This window comes from Mizuhopecten yessoensis, unplaced genomic scaffold, assembly GCF_002113885.1.
Source record: "Mizuhopecten yessoensis strain PY_sf001 unplaced genomic scaffold, ASM211388v2 scaffold10917, whole genome shotgun sequence".
Lineage (NCBI taxonomy): Eukaryota > Metazoa > Mollusca > Bivalvia > Pectinida > Pectinidae > Mizuhopecten > Mizuhopecten yessoensis.
In genome coordinates this window covers 33,446-54,816 of record NW_018408786.1, presented here as the reverse complement: position 1 = coordinate 54,816, position 21,371 = coordinate 33,446, and the positions used below count along the sequence as shown (strand labels likewise).

General features: G+C 36.7%; 3 protein-coding genes across 6 annotated transcripts in view; 1 reads left to right on the top strand and 2 right to left on the bottom strand.

The window, feature by feature from the left end:
• The window catches only part of LOC110463566 (WD repeat-containing protein 37-like), a 34,999-nt gene extending 28,257 nt beyond the window's left edge, over nt 1-6,742 (bottom strand). For 3 of the 4 annotated variants that reach the window (XM_021518257.1, XM_021518258.1, XM_021518261.1), the window contains exon 1: nt 6,655-6,742. The gene's annotated coding sequence lies outside the window, so the exon portion shown is untranslated. Of the gene's footprint in view, nt 1-6,650 lie in introns of all 4 variants that reach the window. The other variant, XM_021518259.1, reaches the window with a different exon arrangement.
• Nucleotides 6,743-9,775: 3,033 nt separating this feature from the next.
• LOC110463552 (ATP-dependent DNA helicase PIF1-like) lies at nt 9,776-11,755 on the bottom strand. Its single transcript, XM_021518217.1, has one exon. It carries the CDS (start codon nt 11,753-11,755, stop codon nt 9,776-9,778), a length of 1,980 nt encoding a protein of 659 aa, XP_021373892.1.
• A 4,220-nt stretch (nt 11,756-15,975) lies between these two features.
• The window catches only part of LOC110463604 (saxiphilin-like), a 14,047-nt gene continuing 8,651 nt past the window's right edge, over nt 15,976-21,371 (top strand). Inside the window, exons 1-4 of the mRNA XM_021518346.1 lie at nt 15,976-16,212; nt 18,139-18,243; nt 18,827-18,856; nt 20,481-20,613. Coding sequence (XP_021374021.1) covers nt 16,035-16,212; nt 18,139-18,243; nt 18,827-18,856; nt 20,481-20,613 — 446 coding nt within the window. The 5' untranslated portion in view covers nt 15,976-16,034. The remainder of the gene's footprint in view (nt 16,213-18,138; nt 18,244-18,826; nt 18,857-20,480; nt 20,614-21,371) is intronic.

Sequence of the window (21,371 nt, the reverse complement as noted above, 5' to 3'; positions counted from 1 at the left end):
TCTAGTCAGGTCAATCTGGACACATCAACAATTCTTACAGAGATCAAGTCAAGTCAATCTGGACACATGGAGAATTCTTACAGAGATCTAGTCAGGTCAATGGACAATTCTTAAAGAGATCTAGTCAGGTCAATCTGGACACATGGACAATTCTTACAGAGAGCTAGTCAGGTGATCAATCTGGACACATCTTCAATTCTTACAGAGATCTAGTCAGGTGAATCTGGACACATCAACGATTCTTACAGAGATCTAGTCAGGTGATCAATCTGTACACATCTTCAATTCTTACAGAGATCTAGTCAGGTGATCAATCTGTACACATCTTCAATTCTTACAGAGATCTAGTCAGGTCAATCTGGACACATCAACGATTCTTACAGAGATCTAGTCAGGTGATCAATCTGGACACATCTTCAATTCTTACAGAGATCTAGTCAGGTCAATCTGGACACATGGACAATTCTTACGGAGATCTAGTCAGGTGATCAATCTGGACACATCCACAATTCTTACAGAGATCTCGTCAGGTCAATCTGGACACATGGACAATTCTTATAGAAATCTAGTCAGGTCAATCTGGACACATCGACAATTCTTACAGAGATCTAGTCAGGTCAAACTGGACACATGGACAATTCTTACAGAGATCTAGTCAGGTCAATCTGGACACATCAACAATTCTTACAGAGATCTAGTCAGGTCAAACTGGACACATGGACAATTCTTACAGAGATCTAGTCAGGTGAATCTGGACACATGGACAATTCTTACAGACATCTAGTCAGGTCAATCTGGACACATGGACAATTCTTATAGAAATCTAGTCAGGTCAATCTGGACACATCGACAATTCTTACAGAGATCTAGTCAGGTCAAACTGGACACATGGACAATTCTTACAGAGATCGAGTCAGGTCAATCTGGACACATGGACAATTCTTACGGAGATCTAGTCAGGTGATCAATCTGGACACATCCACAATTCTTACAGAGATCTCGTCAGGTCAATCTGGACACATGGACAATTCTTACAGAAATCTAGTCAGGTCAATCTGGACACATCCACAATTCTTACAGAGATCTCGTCAGGTCAATCTGGACACATGGACAATTCTTCCAGAAATCTAGTCAGGTCAATCTGGACACATGGACAATTCTTCCAGAAATCTAGTCAGGTCAATCTGGACACATCGACAATTCTTACAGAGATCTAGTCAGGTCAAACTGGACACATGGACAATTCTTACAGAGATCTAGTCAGGTGAATCTGGACACATGGACAATTCTTACAGAAATCTAGTCAGGTCAATCTGGACACATCCACAATTCTTACAGAACACATTAATTTGGTTAAACAGAAATAATGTGCATGTATTTCCATCTGTTCTCAGTATAATATTATTAAGGTCCAGGATGGGATTAGCTTAGTCTACCTAATTCCATCAACTCAGTGTTACTTGTATGCAAAAATCAATTCATCATGACTGTGTAGATTCTGTTCTGAGACAGCCTGTATCTACCATTTATACATATTAACCCCAATAGTACTATTGAGACATTGGTACCCAATTCAAGGTAAAGATATTCAATTAGCATTTACAACATAACTAGGAGGTTTGTAAAGGCTAAATACATAACTAGGGGGTTTGTAAAGGCTAAATACATAACTAAGAGGTTTGTAAAGGCTAAATACATAACTAGGAGGTTTGTAAAGGCTAAACACATAACTAGGAGGTTTGTAAAGGCCAAATACATAACTAGGAGGTTTGTAAAGGCTAAATACATAACTAGGAGGTTTGTAAAGTCTAAATACATAACTAGGAGGTTTGTAAAGGCTCTAAATACACAACTAGGAGGTTTGTAAAGGCTAAATACATAACTAGGAGGTTTGTAAAGGCTAAATACATAACTAGGAGGTTTGTAAAGGCCAAATACATAACTAGGAAGTTTGTAAAGGCTAATTACATAACTAGGAGGTTTGTAAAGGCTCCAAATACATAACAAGGACAACAGTAATTAACAAAAGCCACCTTCCAACATTTTTAAAAAACATATTATAAATAAATATAGAAGCATGCTATACAAACATATGCTGCCTACGCATAATATATTTATATTTTGCACCAGTCAAAATGGAATCTTTTATGTCCATCTCAATGCTTATAAGACTGTAATGTGACCAATAATATGAATTCAGATATATAGACTGTTCTTTTGCATGGGATTGCATGCATGTTTTTCGTTTTATAAGCAAGCCGCACACAGCTGTTGTCATTTTCTGCACACTGCAGCCAATCATTCCCACGTAGATGCATATGAAGACAATAAGATATATACGTGCACAAGGGTACATATGTAGTAAATGTACCATCACTTGACAAACCAAACCAAACTCGTCCAAAACCTGCAGTCACACACAGCTTATTTGTTACAATATGCCTGGAGGGGTTTTCACGTACATGTATAGCAATAAACACATGTACTCAGGTGTCTATGGGTCAATAATTCATGGTTTAATTTATTTGCCAATACAATGTGTTATTTCTATGCTGATATGGTATAGTGCCATAACATATTGGATAAAAACGTATTCTTAAATAACTGCACGATTTAATTACAATGATACGAAGGAAAGCGAATATCAGTTTCAAGCAATAGGTTTACTAAGGAATCTGCTGAAATGTGTTATTAAAACAACGTTTTGATACTCAACACACAACAAATAATGCTACCAATGTTGTCCAGACTTTACTCTCTTCCACACTCGGTCAGCATCCACCCCTTCCCCGCCTCGTATGTCGACCTGGGCTGTGTATACAAGGACATTAAACCCTGCACAAACAAAGCTGTCCCCTTCCCTCCCCTCAAATATTATATCTTAACCTAATTTGTGATCTGGGCTTCATACTAACATTGTGATTTATAAATCTTCGTACGTTTGGGTGATTGGGAGGTGCAGTGGAAAGCAGCACACTTGTTTTTCACTAAGATGACCAGGGTTCGATTCCCTGATCTGTGAGACATGAAAAGGTGAACCAAATTCTCTGGTTTCCTAGCTACCACAATAATTAACACCTAAAAGGGCTTCCATCCCGGCCGACTACAAGAGTGATTACTATTAGCTGATACAATTTGATCCATCCCTTTTATATAAAGATAAAGTCTACATCTACAGATAAGGTATACATTAGATTTATACCGAAGCCTGGAGGCTCTCATACCTAATATGATAATTTCAATGTATTCCATCATGTATATTCTGAACATGTATGCATTGTAGTCTAGTTAGGAGTAAAGCATTTTTTTTGTAAAAACTTGCATAGATTACTGATTTATTATATATATATATTTAAAAACACTCATACGAACAGTACCATCAATCAGGACCGGTGTCATGCATAAAATGTACCTCCTGCTTAAATAGTATCCGGATACTTTTTATGCAGAATAAAAAGTATCCGGATACTTTTTATACCCCTACCAAAAAGTACCCCCCCTGTATAAAAAGTACCCCCCTATGAAAAAACCAGATGTTTCAAAAAATTTAATCAATAACNCCAGATAGCGCGGATACTGCAGCCATTCAATGATCCCATATAACAAACCCTGTAAACATACATTACACATTCGTAAAATTATCAGAAACAATTCATATATTTCATTTATGAAACATTCATGAATCATTCATAATTATTTCACTGTTGTTGATCTTCAGATCTGTAAAAGGTTTTATTATAAATCTTGGGTGTATGATGTAAGGTTGCCAGAGTTACTTCCCTTGGTTCAGTAAAAAGTGGGAAATCTCTCGCACTAACAGAAGACAGGGTGGCTTAATATTATAAATAAAAGTCTTTAAACAATTAGCTAGGAAAATAGAAGGATTGAAAATATCATGGTTGGCAAAACAGGGTTACGCTACTAAACTAGATAAATCAATAAGTCATCATATATTTTCATTTTGTTTTAGCTATATAATTATGTTGATAGAATGTAATCATTTAACCCTTTTTCAATAATAATTCATTACTCTAAATTAATGGGAAAAAAAACCTACTGCAAATTCTGATTTGTTGAATATTATTGTACATATCACTACATCTTTGTTGAGGCTTTGTCTGGATATTTCTAAAGGCCCAATAGGTTAATGTTCATTCTATAAACTATTGGCAGAAACACACTTTAAATACTCAGTTTGTATCATTCTTGATACAGACATCATCAGAGGTCAAGTTTCTGTAATCGGCCAGTTTCTATGCTCTGATAATTTACCAGACACTTACTATATATGGGCACTGCAGAATTGTTGATATCATAAGTGTTTTGGTAGCAAATATAAACACATCTTTTATGTCTGCAAGGAGCTCTCATGAAACAAGACATTCCACGTTATTTAGAAAAGATAAACTTTAAATAAACATGGCAGCATGGGAACTCTTGGTTTTCCGAGATGGTATCAAATAAAAACTGACATATACACTATCTCGAAAAGTTGAGGTAGTTATACCAACCTATTTCTGGCAGGAGAGAGTTTACAGTTTTACATCATTTCAGCCAATAACGGGCTCTGATTTGAAATATGCTTCAGTTTCAAGTGGTAAACCTTGTTTTCTTAACCTAACAACCTACTGTGTGCCCCTCAGCTCTTCCTTAAAGTTTAACCATGGGCATAAACCAACCATCTTTAATGGCCAACACCACAATCACGCAGAACCAGAACATGGTTCATCTACTGTTCTAATACACCTTAAAGTAGCAATAAACACCAACCCAACCAGTTCGCCCCAATCAAACATAACGCCCCAACTACTTCGCCCCAGAAAACTACAACCCTCCATAAAAATTACAACAAATTACAAATACTCATTATTTTCATACACCATAACTCAATGGATTCTTCTCCTAATTACTACTACTAAAGGGGTGACCGACGATTCACCCCTAAACCTTAATGCCCCAATTGCAAGCTGTTACTAATTGCAAGCTGTTACTCCCCAAATTTGATTCATAGCGCCCCCGACCAGTTCGCCCCAAAAAAACATAACGCCCCAACTACATTTGTATTTTGCCCCAAAAATCTACAACCCTCCATAAAATTTACGACAATTTGACAAATTTTAAAGTAAAATATCTACCTTTTATGTAATATTCTTAAAGATAGACATTCAAAATATAATATCTGTTGCAATTCGTTTGATGTTTCGGACATAATTTTTGTGTCGTAACGTAACTAGATCTATATCGTAACATATCTATAGTATCAATGTTAGGCAAGATTTGTTTATTGTAGATAACATAGGTATAAAATAATTAGATTATACACACGCGTGCTGTAGATCGGAAACAAAAAACTACAATAAGATGTTATGTGCGTTGCAAGAGAGAGTATATGTGTACTTATATTTGTTTATGTAATATATCTACTTCTTTTTCAGCATAAGGTGTTTTTTTTCATAAACTAATTAAAAAAACAACTATAAAAGATCAATCTATAACGTGTTCTGCCAAGTTACATTCTTCCATGGACTTAAATAGCATCTAATCTAATTCAGTGATTCTACATTTCAAACCAACATTATCATTTTCGTTCTGAATCATGGAAAATTTGAAATTCATACTGATATCTCAATATGTTTAGGGTAAGAACAGTATTTTTGCTTCTCAACTGATGAAGCCCAGGCAAAAATGCCTATTGTGTTATATGAATGGCAGAAACTCAATTGGCACATCATTCAACATATCTTTTACTTTTCACAAATTGAGCAGACAATCTATTTTATCAACATGCAAACTGATAACTCATCAAAACAATTAATGTTTTAAAAAATATAACTCAATAACTACAGCCACTTTCACAAGATCAGATATTGTTAAATATAGGTTTGCAGCGGTTGGGGCGATATAGCTTTAGAGGTGAAACAGATTTCGGGGCGATATGGTTGTCATATTTGGGGTGAAATGAACTGAAAATTGGGGTGATGTGAAAAAAAAATGGGTCGAAATAGTCTTTGAGGCGAAACGTCTGTAATTCCTAATAATGCTCAGCTCTTCATGAATTAAAAATCATCGGTGACGAGATAGCTCAATTGGTTGAGTGTCCAAGCACTGTTTCAAGTATTTGGTGTATACTTGTATACGAAGACTTAGAAAAAGGAGGTAGGAATGTAGCAGAACTGGACTGGGTCGATCATTGGCGACCAGATAGCTCAATTGGTTGAGTATCCATCTAGAGTTTGCAGGGTTCTGGGTTCGAAACCCAGTCTGGCCATGCATTTTTCCTCTCCTGTTACAAAAGCACCCATACAACATGATAGAAGACATACACAAACCAAATAACTAAAATGATCCTGTTTAGTTTTTCTGTTATAGCAAACTAGGAAAAATTCACTGTAAAACTTACTCACAAAATGCTTCACAAACCTACAAAACAATGCCAATTATTTCGATGATTCATCAATCGATGGCTGAAATAAAACAGATGAAGATGAAAAATGGCAGGAGCCTGCTGTCAGACTAACCTAAAGAACTGCATGTTTGTGGTCCATCCAACCCAAGACAGTGAGTGAAACAAACACGCTGTTACACCATTTCCTTTTGCAATGCTATTTACTGACTACATATATCAAGTAAATAAAGTAAACTACAGCTACCTACATCAGTAATGTGCCTTCGTCTATCTTCTCTGTCCGTCAACTTCTGTCAAACCAGAAAAACGGAAGCTTGGCATGAAAACACTTCCGGTATAAATAAATAATAAATTAATGTAATAATTAAAGCGGAGGCGGTCCGGATGCATTTAAACAGACGAACTTTCACCTAAACCACTGATTTTCACTGACTGAATCAAAATCAAGATAATAGAATAAAATTCAAATGTTTGCATCATGTGTGTGTATCTTTCGTACAATATTTTGGATCGGCCATAACATCCATTAGTGGCATAGGCCTAAATATGCACGCATTCTGATTCCAACGTTCTCCAAATACAACATTTAACTTAGCAATCTTAACTGTGTGGATAGATTAACATAACTGCTATGGTCAACCGATTACTACTGGAAAGCATTGTAACAATTAATACAGTTACCAAACCTTAATATTATTAAGTTTTTATTTATTTAGTAAACCGTTACACACTAAACGTTACTAAATAACACACACGGCCACAGAATGTTAATTACGTGTTACAATAATATGACTCAGGCATGGCCTGGAGAGAGCGAAGCTCTTACTGTCCATTTGTTTCAATACATTTAATTTTTGAATCATAACATACATTTTAATACCTAAAAAAATTTCTTACCTGTACTTGGGTTTATAAAAATAATGGAATCTGTTCAGTTGCTGGGCAAAATCATCCATCCTTGTACTTCTTCAAAGTTCTTGTGTTTGGTCTGTTCATCATTCATACTGCACTAATATGATGCATCGCATGTTATTTGGAAGTTGACTGGTATGTACAGTACTACTAGACCATGTATTGAAAGTAATATCCAAGAATACCAGTTAGTATATATATCCCCTCCCTGTAATAATGTATGTTCATAATAATAATAGTGATATGTATTATTATTTTTATCCAAAAGTTTAAAAGAAACAGATGTAATTTAAAAAGAAAGAAAAAATCATAGGGTAAATATGATAATGTGAGTTGTAGGCAGAATGTTAAAAACAAATGGTTTGAGCTGATAGTGAGATATGCCAATCCATGAAGCATGTATTTGTATTTTATTCCGAACAACAATATGTTTAACATGTTAGACACAGCAGGTTAGAGACTGTCACGTCTCCCACCACTATACATTAAAAGATTTTAGATTTTTCTTTCTAAAAATTTAGATAATCCATGTGAAATGATGAAATTTAATGTTTGTACTGATTATAAACGTTTGAAATCCCAGGTATCTACAGCAGGAGATTCCTCCTCTTCATCATCGCTGTTGCAGTGAAGTTTTTGTAGATACCTAGAGATGGATTGGCATATAAGCTCAAACCATTTGTTTGCAAGTGAAGTTTCAGGATGGACACCATCGTATAACTTAGTGTAATCATACTTTGTGATTTTTTTGCGATTTTGACCATGTTTTCCTCGATGTTTGATTGATACCCTTATTATGTCATTGTCAAATTTGAGGGTCGAAAGATTGTGTGCTGTGTTGTGTTCAGTGATGATTGTGTTGATGGAATTTATGTCAGTTTCAAGATTGACTTGCTGTGCCCGAGTCAATATTGGTGTTAAATGTGGTTGAATAAGGCGTCCTTTGTGCATTTGAAAGTTATTGTACTTTGCCAAATGTGCTGGTGGAATTGTAGTGACTTGTATGCTGGTGTTTTCATTTGAAATTTGATAAAATTTGTCTAACTCCTTTTGTGTTTTTTCAAATTTACTGGATCCGTATGTTACTTCCACCCCCCCAAAATGACTATTTTTTTCTGTAAAATTACATATCCCTGCAAATACAAGTATGTGATTTATATCATTTGCTAGCACTTTTGTCTGTACTTGTTGTTGCAATGTTGAAAATGTTGCCCCGGGCCTAAAAATATATGTGACACTCCAATGTGGATGATACCTTTCTTGGTAGCATTGCAGACCTCTGCCTCTTGAATCAGTTGCAATTATAAGATGTAACATTCTACAATGATTAAGTTAATTAATACTGATGAGAAGAACATAGGAAGAAATGGACAATGTGAAAGTCAGAAGTGTGTAGACAATTTTGTACCTGGTGATACTGTAAAAGCATAATATTTAGGTGAGATTTGATTTCGTTTATTTCATGGTTTTCAAATATAATCCCAACAAAATTTTAAACACACACATTACTTGAAGCTTTTTTAATTGCATCTTTAGCTGCAGTTATTTGAATAGCTTCAACCTCTGTCAACTACTGACAAGGTACATGTAAGTCTATGTGTGTCTACAAATTAAAGTATTCATTATATGTGTATACCGCTCTTTGTATATAAGCTATAGAGTGCAACAGATTTGACCGATACCAATCGAGTGAGTAAAACATCGCCCGATCGTACCTGTACTATATTTACCTGCAGTGTGTCGTCATGCCTGTCAAAATACAGGGTTTTAAAAAGTTTAATTCAACGAAAATATAATCCCAACAAATTTGTCCCTCAACAAAATTTAACAGCAACAAAATATATGCTTTTACAGTAGTGAGTTTGTTAAACCATTACTTTACAACTTACTGTATGACTATACAGAGTTTTCTCATCATATTTGATTCATCTTGATAATATTTTATGCTTAATCTTTAATAGTACAACCCCCTGAGTTACAAGTACACATGTATTTAATTCATGGAAGGTTAGCGATTATCACATCACCCACCATCATGTTTGATTTTACATATATACATACATGTACTAATGTGAATGATACAGGTATGAAGAGGCCTTCAAATAACACCAGTTATCGTCTTATTGTTTGTTTACTGGATGTCAATGCTCTGTCTCATTTTCATTTGACTTAAGAAAGATGAACTTATATTGAGGATTTGAAGTATGTTCGAGTTCTTTGGAAGTTAAGGGATGCATTTATTGATAATATAGGCCAATCTGTGTCTCATTTTTCGTTTAGTTTGCAAATACTGAATGTGAAATGTTATGGGAGTGAAATTTGAATGAAAAGAGTTTAGAGAGTGTGAAACTAAAGACAGATAATGTTGAACAGAAACACCACAAAGGTTAGCGATTATCACATCACCCACCTAACTGGTGTAACATTGTTGTCATGTGAAAGTGTTTGTAAAGAATTTCATTCTTCTGAAAAGTGTCGTAGAAAAGAGTTATCATCTTTTAAGCTGCTGAAAATTTGTTTTGTACCCTGAGCAATTTGTGTAAGGCGGTGTATTTCATTTGCTCTGGCAGATGTTGTTGCTGTTCGAACAACATGACAGATCCTGTCCTCATTGATGAGAACTGCTGGGTGCCATGCAAAATCTGGATAAGTGCCTTCTACTGCACCAGAGGACTTTGCTCGTGATAATGCCACAAACAGGGCGCCAGGATTTCTAGATTCAAAACTACGTGTTCCAGGGTTTATAACAATGAAACGGTTAGGTTCCCCAGTTCCAATTGTCATTCCTTGACACTTGTGGATAGTTGTTGCCCATCCAAGTCTAAGAGGAATCTGTTCTCTTTTGCACGAAAAGCATCCACAGTCAAGCTGTCTGGTCACTGGTACTACTGGAATGACTTTGTTATTTTCTTTCAGGAATGGGGGTCCAGTGTAACTGGGAAACTCGACCATTACAACATCTGGGAGGGAATCGGAAGGTTGTTTACCATCAAGGTAAACAATATCCATCACTTTGCCCATAGCACCATTGAACAAACCAAAGGAAACACATAGATTCACAGACAACATTACCTTTGCATCTCTGCTAATGAAAACTGTATCTAATAGGCCTCCTGCAGTGACATTACCAAATTTAGAATGTGGTCCTTTGGTAATTGCTTTACATTTTGCAATTGGATGTTGTGCATTTACTTTCAGAATTTGGCACTTGTTATGTTGCCATTCTTCCTCATGTGTGGGAAAAACAAACAATCCTTCCTCTGACATACTTTGCAGGAGTTCATTGCCATATCTAGTCCTTAAGTTGTTCCACTGGAACTGCTGTAACCACTGTGCTTGTACTGGTGAGGCCTGGTATTCTCTCAAAGCTGATAGCAGTTCTCTAAGATGTTTTTCAGACTGGCTTTGTCGGATGATGTTCTGTAAGTGAACAACTCTATCAAATTCTTTCCAGACAAGAACACCATGCATTGCAGCTGGAACTTTACTTTTGCAGTTGTAAACTGGGGAGTCTAACACAGGTGGAAGCTGGACATCGTCACCTAAAAACACGACAACTGGGAGACCACCCCAAGTCTCTTGAGATTTAGATCCTGAGTACATGGCACACCTGCACATGAACTCCATCCATCCTAAGGTAGTGGCACCTATTAATGATCTTTCATCCACAAGTAGGACTTCTACACCTCTACAGTTTTCTTGTAGCAGTTTCCCAATCTTCCCATCTGGCTGTTTCATCTCTTTACCCTTATGATGTGTTGGTATTTTCAAAAAGCTGTGCAAAGTTACACCAGAAATGAGGTTTGCACTACTTCCAGTAGGACAGAGTATTTGTACTGCTCTGTTTGTCTTGAAGAGATTTCTTATACCCTTCACTAAACATTTTATCAGGTATGACTTTCCAGAACCTGCAGTACCAGATACAACCATCCTTAAAGGCTTAAAGGCATTATCTTCATCTATGTATCGATGTAGAGTATCCATTACAATATTGAATGCAAGCCTCTGATCTTCATTCATGTTGGTAAGGACAACGTTTGGTACATCAAGAACATTGTTTGGCTCATTGCTATTTTCTTTGATGTGCTCAATCCATGACTTTCCTACATCTTGTTGGAGCAATGATCTTTGATTCCAGTTGTATCCCGGCCCACCATCATCATAATGAAATTCGTATGGGACTGCATCATAGCATGCAGTTGGTCGAAGAGCGTCCATCCATTCTGGCTGTTCTACATCATTCTCATGAGACTCTTCAACTTCAAATTCCTCCTCAATTTCATGAGTGTCATGTTTTTTTGCCCTTTTTACTTCAGCTTTTACAAAGTTTGGACAGATCGCTGTTTGAAAAAAAAAATTGAATTTGTCAGTCCATGATGTATCCTGATCCTTGATGTCTGAGATTTTTCTCCAGTTTGGAAAATGTAAAAGGAGCATTGTCCTGCAGTAGTTTTCATCAAGGGGCCAGGAAGGTAGACTACTGGCTCCAGAAATGACCGGAACTTTTCCTGAGTGGCACACAAAATTGTACAGAGAACTCTGATTAGTTTCATTCCGGGATAGATACCTGTCCAAAGCTGTGTTTTTTGTGATTATTGCACCCCCGTTTTCTAGTACTCTAGCACCTGACAAACCAACAGACTGGAAGGTGTGACTGCAGCGATATAGTGGAAGTGATGATAACTCAAAGGACGCTTCAACTGCAGAAATGTCCCTTTTGACGGTGTTCACCAGAAGTTTCGTGCAGAGGGATTAGCTGATGCACCCGTTGATTCATCAGCACAATTCACCATATCACTGAACAGGTCTACTATAGCGCCAGTTGGTTGGTTGCCTTTGCACGCATATCCAGTGATGTATCGTTCTGTGGCAATAATTTCATTCACGGAAGGATTCTGTGGATTGCTTTTGGAAAGAATTAGTGATACATCTCCATTGGCTCTCCATCCTTGAGTGTGAAAGCGTGAATTTTGGAGCAGAACTGGATGATCCCTTGACATTTCTAAACGGAGAGAATTGTTTTTGTCATGTACAATAGCCGCAACTGAACGAAGAGGTTTGGGGAATTCCATCCTACACAGTTTTTTGTTTCTTGTTTTTGTCTGTTTGAGGCAGTATGTTTCAGAACAACGGTGTAAATTGACCCTGTTGGTTAGGAGAATATAGTCTTCAAGCAAGGATTCTTGTGTTGAGCTTACATCCATTAAAAGTTTCTGAAGAGGATTGTCTTGCTCTGGTGGTGCTGGTGCAGTTCCTTCTGGAGGTGGCCATAGGTTTTTCTTTGATTCTCCATTGTGATCTTTGCCAGCTGGATGTGAAGCAGTCATTCCAAATTGGTTAGCTGCCCAATTTGCCAATTCTTCAGCACACTCATCATCAGTCAAACCTCTTTCAAGCGCTTCATGAATCAGTGCATGTGGCTGTTTGTCAGACCTCCAGCAAAGGCCATGCCAATGGACCATGCCTCTGGTTTTGGCAAATTCTTGGCGATACCAATATGCATTGATTCCAAAAACAGGAGACATAANGGGCTCCATGAAACCGGAAGAGGTCACCGGAAGTACGAAAAGTTTCTAGGCTGTAGCTGTACTATTCAGTGATGGAATCAGTTTGGTTGGATCAGATCTATTTACACGCACATGTTACCGGTAAAGAGCTTCGCACGGGTGCCTTCGGCACCCGTGAGCTTAGCTCTTATGATGATTTTATTGGACATCTCTTTTACAGTCACATAACAACAACAACAAAATTATATACAATTTTTTGTTTTAAAGGGCTGCTTAAAATATTGAGATATATTACTATTTTGTTTAATTTCAAGCTTAGTACATGATAGGTAACTCCTGCTTTGGTTCGCTTTATATTAGGTAGAATAATTACAGCTAATCCCTATAGCTAGTAATCCCTATATCACTATAATCATTGATAGCAGGTAAACACTGCGTCAAGTATCTCCAAGCATGGATGGAAATAGCCTGGTGTGGAATAGTTGCCTTCAATAATATACAGCTACCACAGGGACCTGACACCTTATTTTCGCATCGTTTATAATACAAAGTTACCACAGGGGCCTGTAACATAACTATTGTTTCCCAACTTATGTTAACTTACCACAGGGGACTATAACATAACTTTTGCCTCCACTATGATACAAAGTTACCACAGGGGCAACGCAAACACAATGAGAGCTTACATTTAGATTTTCAGGGCTATTGCCAACGTGAAAATTTCTGAATTACAAATCAGTTTCAAGGGTCACAACGCGAACATTTCCTCACGTGAAAATGTCCACTGTAACAGCGCGTACAGGGTGAGATAGGGAAGCTTTGGACATGAATAAGTAGAAACTACTTTTTTTGTTGAAACAAAACATTGAAATAAGGGGGGGGGGGGGGGGGGGGGGGGGCAATTTGTATACATAACAAATAGTTGGGAAGGTTTACAGAGTTTATAAGGTATATTATATCATTAAAGTGAATGAACTTGTAAAAGGAAGATATTTTCTGTTTCCTAAATATTTATATTAAGTTCCTTTTTAAACAGCTAAATATAATATCGCGATACAGTTATATTTTGATATCGTTTATGTGCAGTATTGTATTATGTCCAGGGGGTGTTGGATTATGTCCGGGGGGTGTTGGATTATGTCCAGGGGGTGTTGGATTATGTCCAGGGGGTATTGGATTATGTCCAAGGGGTATTGGATTATGTCCAGGGGGTTTTGGATTATGTCCAGTGGTGTTTAGATTGACCGTTTTATTATCTGAGTGTCCAGTCATTGATCTTCTCTAATTTCTTGAGCTTATTTTCTCCTCTACAGCCTACTGAGCCTCCTAGTGGCTGGAGGGATCCATGAAATGTTGGACACCATTTTTTATTATTATTTTATTTCTCCCGAGGTGTCTTGAAATCTGTCATAAGTTGATTCGAATTAATGATACAATGTCCATATCTAGGTACGTATTAGATAGTAAAATGTATGGAAGCCCTGTGGTGCCATTCTTAATTGATACTTAGCTCTGTTACCGGACTGGCATAGGATTTCCAATAGTAACTCATAGTCAATATCAGCGTCAGTATTCGCATTAACTTGGTGCAAATTGTGCAATTGTTACATTTATCTTACATTATGTAAGTAATGTTTAAGATTTCCTGGGGAGGAGAAAGGTTCTTATAAGAACATAGCAATGGGACACTAGGGCCCTCCTATGCAACCGGTCAAGGTCAGCTAGAGGTCAGCCAGTGGTCAATCAGTGAACCGAAGGCTACGTGAAGTCGTAGGCGTAGGCCGTACTTTTTTTTACATGGGACAGGATTAAGGTAATTATATGTGGTATCATGTAGCAACTTACATATATGTAGGTAAGAGGAATTGTTAAATTTGCACCTAGTAAATCTCTCTTTTCGGAGAGACAGTGTTGGTATCACTACACAGCAGTTTATATTAATACTATTATTAGACCAAAGAAACATGTCGAAGGTAAGAAAAGGAACGCGGTGGCCAAAGTGGTTAAGGTGTCTGACATTCTGCTACCACTAGCCCTCCACCACTGGGTCGCGGGTTCGAGGCCTACGCGCGCGCGTGGGGCAGTCGCCAGGTACTGGCCGTAGGTCGGTGGTTGTTATCCAGAAACTCAGGCTTTCCTCCACCACCAAAACCTGAAACGTCCTTAAATGGACATAGTTGCTAATAGGGTGTAAAACAAACATATTTACTGCACCATGTGGCTATTTGTCAGTTTAGGACGAATCAGTGGCACCAAGGATCAAAAGATTGAAAATTCATGTATTTATAAAGTGGTCCACAGTATACGTAGACAAACACATAAGGCCAAATGTGCCTATAAGACCATTAAGATATACATTTACATCTTTAAGCTGCGGCAGATTATTTCTTAAAAACTAGTATTCCATGTAGACTGTAGAAGAACACATAAAGGACTGAGAGATAGCCGACTGATTGTTGTTGAGATTATTTTTTTAATCATTAGTGTGTTGAAATGAAATTGACACAGGTGTCATTGCTATATACAGTGTATTATTATTTTTTTGCAAAATAGAAATTAATTCGTGTAACGGTGAATTATAATGTTGTTCATTACAGACGCTCGCCACGCATTTCAGTTTCAGTATGAAGCTGGTATTTCCCAGTACGTAGCTGGTATTTTCAACGAAAGGAAGTCTTCTTAGAAAAGTGGACAATGTCCCTAGCATATGCCCGAAATAGCTTGTAGGGCGCGGTAAACAATCGAAGGTCAAAGCCGAGACACACACATAAGTTCAGTGGGACGGTGTCTTTATCGGACAGACTATTGGTATACATGTACATGTTGAATCTTATTTGGGAATGTAAACGACCACCAGGAATATATTGTAATGTTATCTATGCAATATTAATAATTGAACTTACGTCATTGAAATGCTACCATTGACACCTGTAACACGTACAACTGGTTGTAATGTGTTTGTCCATGGATGTAAATAAAGTTTCAAAAACTGTTGTTTTGTCAGATCATGTTATATATTCAATAATGTTTGTGTTAAAGAATGTCTGTTTCTCTTCCAAGGACGCACCGTCTGTCCCTGAACGCAGGTGTCGCTTCACACGCGCGGTAGCCGCGTGATCAAATGATAAGGAAAAGGTGGCTTTAAAGCAGCAGAAAGCATTGCCACCTCAGTCGAGTTCTAACTTGTGTGAACCAAGTCATCAAACAAAATGTTGAAACTTTTGATATGCTTTTCTCTGGCGATTGTAGTGAGTGAGGCCATTGTATGCCTACCGAATCAGTGCGCTACAGTGAGGTGTGCGGCCGTTACCGAGGATACGTGTAATGGGCTCGTAGTACAGAACGGCGGATTCTGTGGCTGTTGTGATGCTTGCAAGGAACTTCTTAGTGAGTACATAATGGCTTCAGCATAACGTTTTATAGAAGACAACCAGTTTTAATATCTGATGTTTTTTTATAACCTTATGAAATCTGAAACTATTTTACAAAAAAACAGAGAAAGTAATTCAGAGTTGTGACGATACACTCTTTAATATGGTAGCGCTATTATCTCAGATAAATGGTTCCACATCCTTGATTGCCTAAACCATAACTCTTGGTTCTTTCTCTGTCGAACATCGTGCAGTGTTATTATGAATAGTTGTTAGAATATGTCCCTTTAGCAGAAGAAATTCAAATTGTGAATATAGAAGGAAATCAGTGTCGGTTGTGCGATACTAAGTCTTTCCAGTTGACAATGGTGCACGGGACAAAGACTTATCAACGAGACATATGTTCACGTTTGTATTTGTCTATACCTGTGTAAGGGCTGATTTCTTCTTATTGCAATAGAAGTCTCTGTGGAAATAGTTTTGTGGTTATGCTTCATTTTGTTTAGGATGTCGAGGGGTTCGTTAGTATATATGTTCTCTAACGAATTGAAATATGTGTAGCATACTAGTGTGTTGTCCGTGTTATTGCTGAAGACATATCTAGCTGCCTTGCCTTGTATGTATATGGGTCTCTGACAGGCAATGTATATTCCACTTATGGCCATACTAAGGAGGTATATGTTAATATTTTGACTATTTTATAATAGGATTTCATGTAACACTTGCTGTTCTGGTTCTTTGGTTGAAACTAAATCTTTGTGTGGTAATTTCGAGTTTTCGATTATGTGGGATTGAAAAGAATTTGCCATAGTGGTTTTAAACCTTGTGGTTTAGCAGGTTTTATGTCCTATACACCAAACAAATCAGCTGAAATGAGACTAACATGGGATCTAACAATTTCTGGTAGGTCATGAATCAAAGCAAGGAAGAGAGCGTGACCTAAACTTGAGCATCAACAGAGACGGGAGAGGAAGTTGTGAAAGTCGTACCGTTGGAATAACGTCATATGATCGATCAGAAAGGGACAATAATGTCAATTCACGTATCATGTTCCGAATGTCAAAGTAGTTCAAATGATAGAGAAGTGTTTTGTAAGGACCTGTATCAAAGGCTTAGAAACAAATCTTGAAGTTAAATGTACCATCCCTGTCTGTCATCTGGCCACCTCACACATCCCCCAGCCAAACACGACCGTCCACCTCTCACAGCCCCCAGCCGTACACGACCGTCCACCTTTCACCAGATAAGACGGGCTATCACAGAACGACAAACATGTCAGCAGCGGACAGGATGCGTGTGTTTTGGAAAAATAAATTTCAACATAGTCTAGTGTTAATTGGTCTGCTAAAAGAGATATAACTCCTATGTGATGTAGGCAAAGAAATCTATGTACCCGAGGTTAAAATGTTGAGGCCCAGCACGAAGCTTTGTCTTGAGTGCATATTTAGCTAATTAGTTATTTTCACCTACACTTCCCGATCATGAAATACTCCAAATTGTACTGGTGACGTATTTAAAACAATGGTGTTTTTGACCTGGCTTTCCATAGGAAGATAAAGACAGCTTTTCTCTCACTTTGGATAGGTGATATGAATTTCTCTGTCCACACTCTTGGCTAAAGACAAACTGCACGCTTTGCTTTACACAATGACGTGACGTCATGGAAACAATTGATATGACGTTCATAAAAAAAGGAAATTGATTAGATTTGCTGGGGAAATCTTTCAACCTACATCCACATTTGAGGTTGGAGAAATAATCATTTCCCACTAAAGGCAAAAAACATCTAAACCATCGCGGTAAGATTATAAAAGGCTAACCTCGGGTTAGACATTGAAAACATACTTAAAAGATTGAGATTTTTCTATTTTGGTTGCGTTTTTTTCTGTCTTAACGCCAACGTTTCCCCCTGAATCAGACTAAGCAATAAATCTGTTTCCAGTTGAGGGAGCCTACTGTGGCTCCGGGTTCCTGCTCGGCGTTCCCAGTAATTCGCAGTGCGGCAAGGGTCTTCACTGTGATCCCCACACCATGCATTGCGTTTCCGGTAAGTCATTCTGATATTTGTACATGCTATTTTAGATTGACAAAGCTTTTAAATATTATATTAAAATCCGGGCAACAGTGGGCCTGCTTCAGTCTGAACTTATAACTAACGAGTGTCTCCGAATTTGTTCAAAGACCAGCCACATATTATGAGAATTATATCTTGTCCTGTTGTGATGGGTTTCTACGTACAGCGACGGGTCAAGAGGGAAAACAATGACACGAACTGCTTTGTAGTTTATACGAGTTGTCTTTAGACCAATTGAAGTATAAACATCGAAACAGAAAATAAATGTGCAATAAATAATTGCGAAATCAATGTATGATTCTTTGTGTTTGCCTTTTGTTAAAGTAAGTTACTGGAGTCGCTGTGGGATGCTTTTCTTCAGTTCTGTCTCTATGTTACCAAAAGGAGATTTTTGTAATAGATTACATGAATACACTAATCCACTACTGTTTACTTACCAAACTAACAAAGACCGGGTGACTTCTTCGACCAAAACGAGTCATGCTCCTTTTCATAGGGAAGCAAGTGCTATATTATTTTTCGTTTACTAAATGATTCTCTCTCTTGTTCCTTACAGATGCCCACGTTCAGGCCGTTCGGGAAACGGGTAAGGTTTTTTTCTATTATTTTTAATGTCTATCAGTAAAAGCATTAGTAGCTATATCTTAAAAAGGCAGGATTTAAATATTTATTTCAACTGTGCCAAATAAAATGAATATCATCTTGTGGAATTAAAGAGTATGTATGGTGTTAACAAGTGAGAGATATATGCTAGATCTCTGACCAATATGTTGAGTTATTAAATATCGAGTTCAAACTGCTCACTTATATTTCATAATGCCTTTTGGTGTTTACACAACTTAACACAACGTAATTATCATTTGTTTAGAAACAGTCAACAATCTAACATATATAGGATATTCTTATTATAGTTACATTATATATTATAGTTATATTATATATTATAGTTATATTATATATTATAGTTATATTATAGTTACATTATATATTATAGTTACATTATATACTATAGTTACATTATATATTATAGTGACATTATATATTATAGTTAAATTATATATTATAGTGACATTATATATTATAGTTACACTATATATTATAGTTATATTACATATTATAGTTATATTACATATTATAGTTATATTATAGTTACATTATGTATTATAGTTATGTTATATATTATAGATATATTATATATTATAGTTGCATTATATATTATAGTTGCATTATATATTATAGTGACATTATATATTATAGTTGCATTATATATTATAGTGACATTATATATTATAGTTACATTATATATTATAGTTACATTATATATTATATTCAGAGAGGTACCCCTACAAGTGAAGGTTGCAAATCAGGACTACCTAACTTGAGTTAGTTGATTTTCAAATTGTATAAAGACAAAATATAATAATTGCGAGCTCGAAAAAATACATTGTTTTAAAATTGTATTTAAAATGTTTCCGGCACTTATTCTATTCATTGCAAGTACCATATTTCTTTTATCAAAATTAAAAACAATTTAATCAGTTGTTCTTCTGTTGCTGTTCCGGTTATTTATCTGTTCTCGCTTATAACAATGGGAACATTTTGAATTATAAGGGAAAACATCAATCATAATTTCACTTCTTATATAAAATATAAAAAAAAAAGTAAAAACACTATACTGCAAACATGCTGCAGACATACTGGTATAACTGCAACATGTATCACAGACAGAATTATCAACAAAGTACATGGATGTGCAGTTATTGCTGATATGTAGACCTTTATATAGTTTTGGTATGGCCGTAGAGTCGTTATACAATACCTGTAGTCGTTGTTTCGTGGTTTCATAACCTTCGACCTGTCATCACAGCGTTCGGAAAACCGCAGCAGTTGACTAATGAACGCCAATCATATCGTTAACAAGCGATTTGGTGCCAAGGGCTGGCCGTCTTCCTCCTGAACTTGGACCATCTAATGGTGTTGATTTTCCGGTTAATGTTTAATACAATTTTACTGTTAAGCTTTTGTAAGTTACCAAACTTTCTGGTAAATATTAATTTTGTGCTAAGGAACTCAATACAGGAATGCATTTTTCTTTCTGAAATATAATTGCATGAAGTATATGTTTTTTCTTTTATGAAAGCGTTTGATTTTACGAAAGAAATACACATAATCAAATGCACCCTAATTATCATCGTTTGTCATCGTTATAGCTCCATGCGCTGCAGCTCACCAGACGTATCTAGCCAGTCAACAGACCAATGGCGGATTCGGGCTCCTCGGCGCTGTCGAACCCCTCTGTGATGAAAACGGATTCTATCAGCCGAAACAGTGCGAGGGATCAGTGTAAGTTGTCATGGGAACAGTGTAAATTGAAATAGTTTTTAAATGAGGGATCAGCGTACGTTGTCCTAGTTTCTAAATGAGGGATCGGTGTAAGGTGAAATAGTTTCTAAATGAGTGATTAGTGTAAGTTGTCATAGTTTCTAAATGAGGGATCGGTGTAAGTTATCATAGTTTCTAAATGAGGGATCAGTGTAAGTTGAAATAGTTTTTAAATGAGGGATCAGTGAACGTTGAAATTGTTTCTAAATGAGGGATAAGTGTAACTTGAAATAGTTGCTAAATGAGGGATCAGTGTCAGGTGAAATAGTTTCTATATGAGGGATCAGTGTAAGTTGTCATAGTTTCTAAATGAGGGATCAGTGTAAGTTGAAATAGTTTCTATATGAGGGATCAGTGTAAGTTGAAATAGTTTCTAAATGAGGGATCAGTGTAAGTTGTCATAGTTTCTAAATGAGGGATCGGTGTAAGTTATCATAGTTTCTAAATGAGGGATCAGTGTAAGTTGTCATGGGAACAGTGTAAATTGAAATAGTTTTTAAATGAGGGATCAGCGTACGTTGTCATAGTTTCTAAATGAGGGATCGGTGTAAGGTGAAATAGTTTCTAAATGAGTGATCAGTGTAAGTTGTCATAGTTTCTAAATGAGGGATCAGTGTAAGTTGAAATAGTTTTTAAATGAGGGATCAGTGAACGTTGAAATTGTTTCTAAATGAGGGATAAGTGTAACTTGAAATAGTTGCTAAATGAGGGATCAGTGT

Excerpts from the sequence above, each read along its gene's own strand:
- LOC110463552 (XM_021518217.1), bottom strand. The coding sequence starts at position 11,755 with ATGCTCCTTTTACATTTTCCAAACTGGAGAAAAATCTCAGACATCAAG.